Source organism: Helianthus annuus, chromosome 8 (genome assembly GCF_002127325.2).
Source record: "Helianthus annuus cultivar XRQ/B chromosome 8, HanXRQr2.0-SUNRISE, whole genome shotgun sequence".
NCBI lineage: Eukaryota > Viridiplantae > Streptophyta > Magnoliopsida > Asterales > Asteraceae > Helianthus > Helianthus annuus.
Genome location: NC_035440.2, coordinates 20,964,780 through 20,970,234, shown reverse-complemented (window position 1 = coordinate 20,970,234; position 5,455 = coordinate 20,964,780). Strand labels below are relative to the sequence as shown.

The 5,455-nt window shown below is 29.4% G+C and overlaps 1 protein-coding gene across 1 annotated transcript; it reads right to left on the bottom strand.

The window, feature by feature from the left end:
• Positions 1 to 359: 359 nt before the first annotated feature.
• Positions 360 to 1,571, bottom strand: LOC110869711 (F-box protein CPR1). Its single transcript, XM_022118941.1, has one exon. It carries the CDS (start codon positions 1,569 to 1,571, stop codon positions 360 to 362), a length of 1,212 nt encoding a protein of 403 aa, XP_021974633.1.
• Between the last annotated feature and the right edge of the window lie 3,884 nt (positions 1,572 to 5,455).

Genomic DNA, 5,455 nt, shown 5'->3' with positions numbered 1-5,455 from the left:
TAAAGATCATAAAACCAAACACTTGCCAACTTTTTAGCGGAAAAAGTTGCAAAAGATATAAACGTGCACCACCGATGTCATAGATATAGAAGCAGAAAAGAAAACTACACCAGAATATCAAACACATCACATATGCTAACAATAGAGAATCTTTATGTAATTAAGGCACAACATTTGATACTTGATCCAAGCTTAGTTATTAAACACACATAGTATAATTAATGCATAATGGTTGTAACAGAAAGATGTATTAATAACGAGGCCAAATCTTGCTTCTCGAGACCTTATTGACATATCACCTTCCTGTGAGAACTTTATTGAAATGATAAACGAACATATGCTGCAACCGTTGATCCAATCTAATTAGCAGGTGCTATCCAAACAAGACTGTCAACATAAGAAACGATTTTGACCCTGTCAAAACCAAACCTTGAATTAGCAATTACCTCCAAGGAATTAACCTTGGCAGCAATTTGATCATACAAAGCTAGACGGTTCTTATCATCGTGTAGAAGGAACTCCTTATTTAATATGAATCCAAGGGGAACTATATTACCACTAAACTGGGAAAATACATGGTGTTTCACCCATGATTCAGCCATCCCGTATTCATTCATCACCCACACCTCGATGTCGCCATCTTCCATGTATGACATCACACAAAGATTTCCAGACAAATGTCCCAAAAGCTTCGTCTGGTCCATCTTATACTGTGGTATAGAATCAGGAAGAGCTATCTCACCGAAAGTCTCAGTAGCCAAATCAAATGCTACTATCGCGTGCTTAGTTATTTTGCCATTAAGTCCACAAAGCCAATGAATATGGCCATCATGCCCATCACTCCCAATAATAGAAAGATCGGCAAAGTCAGAAATCCAACCCACATGAGAAGGAAACCTGTCATTGATCAACTTCCAGGAGCCTTTTCTCATGCTATACACTTCCACTTGTAACCACTCTTTAAAGTAGCTTAAGCTTTCAAACGCGGTAACTGGCCGTTGAAATAAGCGAGAGAACTTAACAACTTTGTAATCATCAGTTTCAGGATCGTACCCAAACCGAATGTGAAGATCGATGCCCTCAAAACCAAGGGAGGCTGGGATGGTATATGGAGGAAGAATCCTTAAGGCATTTAGAGAAGGGTTCCAAATGCAAATGATAGGATCACGATCGGATACAGTATCAGTAGGCCATAGAGCAAAACATATCAAGCCATTAAGAGAACCAAGAATACTACTGTGGGTATATCCAGGTGGGATAGTTAAACTTGCTGGTAAGTTAATGAAATTAGGGTTTTCGATAACAGGAGAGTGAGAAGGGTGTGCAATGATTGGTATCTCACCGTCAAGACAGAGCTCACTGTAGAAGACCATGAACATTTCATCGTTGTTGTGGATGGAACGATGGAGGTGTGATTTTATGAAAGATGGTTGAGATAAAAGTGCATTCATGGGCTTAGAGACGCACCTAAATTGAGCAAGTCGTTTGGCAGGTAATCGGATCAGAATGTCGGATAAAAGTTCCTCCGGTAGTTTTTCCATGGTTGTTGGCTGTTTGGAGAGTTTGTCCATAGTCGCCAGTTTTCTTTTGGGAGCTGCCTCTCCGGGAGCAGGAGGCGGACATAAAATCATAATATCAAAGAACAGGGGAAAACTTGTAGAAATATTTTTTTTTCTTTTTTTTTTTATAGGGTTTTGCGTGGACTTTAAAGAGAGTTTTTTTATGATCTTTTAATATGACTTTTATGAGGTGATATTTTTGTATTTTTTTATAGGGTTTTGCGTGGACATTTAAGAGAGGTTTTTTTTTTTTTTTTTTTTTTCTTTTATATGAAGTTTTATGAGGTGATACTTTATTTTGAATGTAAGAAAAATTTATATTATGTAAGATAGTGGATAGGGGAGTATTTATTGGGTAACACTAAAAAAAATGAGAAATTAAGTAATTAATAATTTAAAAATTTAACTTAACATGTTAAAAATCAAATTTTTTAAGAAAAAAATCAGCGTTTTTCCTTATAAATAAAGGTAGAAGCCTTTTTAATAAAAAAATTCAAAAACTAAAAATATACAAAAAAATGTTTAAAAAATAATTAAAAAAGGTTTAAAAATGATTTTTTATTGGATTATCTTCTACAGATTTTTATATCCAAAAGCGCAAAATTGATTTTTAATGTATTAAGTTATATTTTTAAAATATATTTAATATGTTAAATGTACAGTTCCTTAGTTCCCTTAGTGTTTCCAAGTTAATCTCACACTAGTGGTACATATTTGTTGATGTAAGAAAAATGAAACACATAATGTCGTGTATCAATTTTAACTTAAAGATCATGTTAAATGTCTGCTTAGATTTTCATTCATACATGAAACTATTCTAGTATTATTATTTTTCGCCGTGTATCAAGAGTAAAATGTACATTTTGATGATTCAAATTAAATTTATATTCGAATCAGCATCCTGTATTTGTTGTAATATTTTGTTTATCTAATACAATTTAATGTGTGAATTTTATACAGATCTATAAACCAAAAAGTTATTTATCTTATGGGTGTGATTTTTAATATGACGTTGGTGGCGGTTCGTTACCGTAGGCATTTGATAAGTATCAGTTCGTTACCGTAGGCATTTGATAAGTATCAGTTCAGTTCTTTGTCGTACTGGTACGATACATTGTTAGAAATTGTTAGAACGGTATCCATCAGTAGCACTCATATTTATTTATTATTGCAGACAGAGTTGTATGAATGAGAAATTGTAGAAATTAGAAACTATAAAGATGAATACAGATACCGGCATCGATGTTGTTCGATACCGTACAGTAATTATACTATGTTAGTTTATCGAAAGCAAACACAATAAAAAATAAATACCCGTATCGATACAGTGTTGTTCGATCGTTCTCGATTTGGCACGATATCGTAACAATACTACGTTTTCAACAAAAATCATGTTGCAACATTGTTCGATCGGTCTCGGTTTGATACGATAGCTTTAGGGTTAATTTTTAGCTTTGGGGTTTAACTTTAGTCATTGGTCTAATAACCAAAAGCTAATTCCCTATAGTCGTTGGCTCTGATACCAGTATGTCACACCCTAACCCGCAACGGATATGGTACTAGGCATGATAATTGTCCATAACTTATGACAATATAATATGTTTAAATAATTACAGGCACAAGATAAAATTGTCAAACATAATCATAGAAATATACAACAAAATTCGTATAGTATCCAACAGATAATTGGTTATGAACAAATATCCTATTTATTACTAACACACATCCTATGTGTCTTCAATTTCAAATCATCTTAAAGTAGTGTAGCTGTATCATGCGTAAAAAGGTTTGGGTCAACATAAAGTTGGTGAATAGATCTAACTTTAGATAATATATCTTTCTTTATTATTTGATTTATTTTATTTAACAAAATAAACATGCAAGTTCATGTGCAAACATATATAACAATCCATAAGACAATGAATCATTTAATAAAATAAACCAAACCACCTGCTTGTGTCTCACACCCGCAAGTGTAACAACCTGACTTTCCGAAGTCAAAGTCAAAGTACAAGTCAAAGTCAAAGTCAAGGTCAACATCAGGTTGTTATTCAGATCTATCATTCCTTGCTTAATTATTGCCTTGTACTCGATAATCGAAATATTGGTTAACGCTATTTTAGAATACGAATTATTATTATGTGAAGTAGCAATGCCATAAGCGTAACTAAACGCTATTGTACTAAACTCTATCATGTCGATCTTTGAAGCCGCTTTTTTGACGTGTCTTACCGGGTGGGTGGGTAAGAGATGCATTGTAGAATGTTGTGGGTTGGTTTTATAAAAAAATAAAGAGACATGGTAGAAGAAGTAGAGAAGTGATACAAATTATAAAAAAATGGTGGGTATTTATGTATTTCTTTTAAAAAAAAAGTAAACTAGAATATAAAAAAAGCAAAACTATGCATTTGGACTGTTAAAAAAATTAACAGACGTAATTTATTAATAAATCAAGTAATTTATTAATAAATCAAGTAAAATATATTAACAAACGTAATTTAAAAAAAATTAACAAACGTAATTTATTAATAAATCAAGTAAAATGATAAAGGAAGAATGATTTAAAAAAGAAAAATATATTACAAAGAAAATATGATTTAAAAAAAATAATAATTTAATAAAAAGAAAAATAATTACTAAAAGAATAAAAAATTTAACGAAACTAAATTATTCAATAAAATATCATATTAAATCTTAATTGATCAAGTAAATATTATTTGAAAAAAAAACGTTGATTAAAAAAAGAAAAATATATTATCATAACGGACATATAATTTAAAAAGAAAGAAAAAATGATTTAAAAATAATCATTAAAAAATATGAGTCATGTTATTATTCATGGCCCTTAAAAATAAATATAAAATAAATATATAAATATGTAATGTAATGTAATGTAATATAATGTAATTTAATATAATATAATATAATATAATATAATATAATATAATATAATATAATATAATATAATATAATATAATATAATACAATATAATACAATATAATAGAATACAATACAATACAATACAATACAATACAATACAATACAATACAATACAATACAATACAATACAATACAATACAATACAATACAATACAATACAATACAATATAATATAATATAATATAATATAATATAATATAATATAATATAATATAATATAATATAATATAATATAATATAATATAATATAATATAATATAATATAATATAATATAGGATTATTGGATTTTATCACCCTAAATATTGGCTATTGGTCGTTGTCACCCCCAACTTAACACTTAGTTTATTCTGTCGCCACGTCATTAACTGATCACTAACATTTAATCATGTTACTATACTTTTGGGGGTGACTACATGTGCAAACGAGCTGAGCAATATAATATAATATAATATAATAATATAATATAATATAATATAATATAATATAATATAATATAATATAATATAATATAATATAATATAATATAATATAATATAATATAATATAATATAATATAATATAATATAATATAATATAATATAATATAATATAATATAATATAATATAATATAATATAATATAATATAATATAATATAATATAATATAATATAATATAATATAATATAGGATTATTGGATTTTATCACCCTAACTATTGGCTATTGGTCGTTGTCACCCCCAACTTAACACTTAGTTTATTCTGTCGCCACGTCATTAACTGATCACTAACATTTAATCATGTTACTATACTTTTGGGGGTGACTACATGTGCAAACGAGCCGAGCTACTCGAGCTCGACTCGAAAAAAACTCGAACGAGCCGAGCTTAAACGAGCTCGAGCTCGAGCCCAAACCTAAAAAACAAGCTTGTTTAGTAAACGAGCCCAAGCCCGAGCTTCGCTTATCGAGCTCGAGC

What these genes read in the sequence shown, in the direction of transcription:
- LOC110869711 (XM_022118941.1), bottom strand. Translation starts at nt 1,571, where the DNA reads ATGGACAAACTCTCCAAACAGCCAACAACCATGGAAAAACTACCGGAG.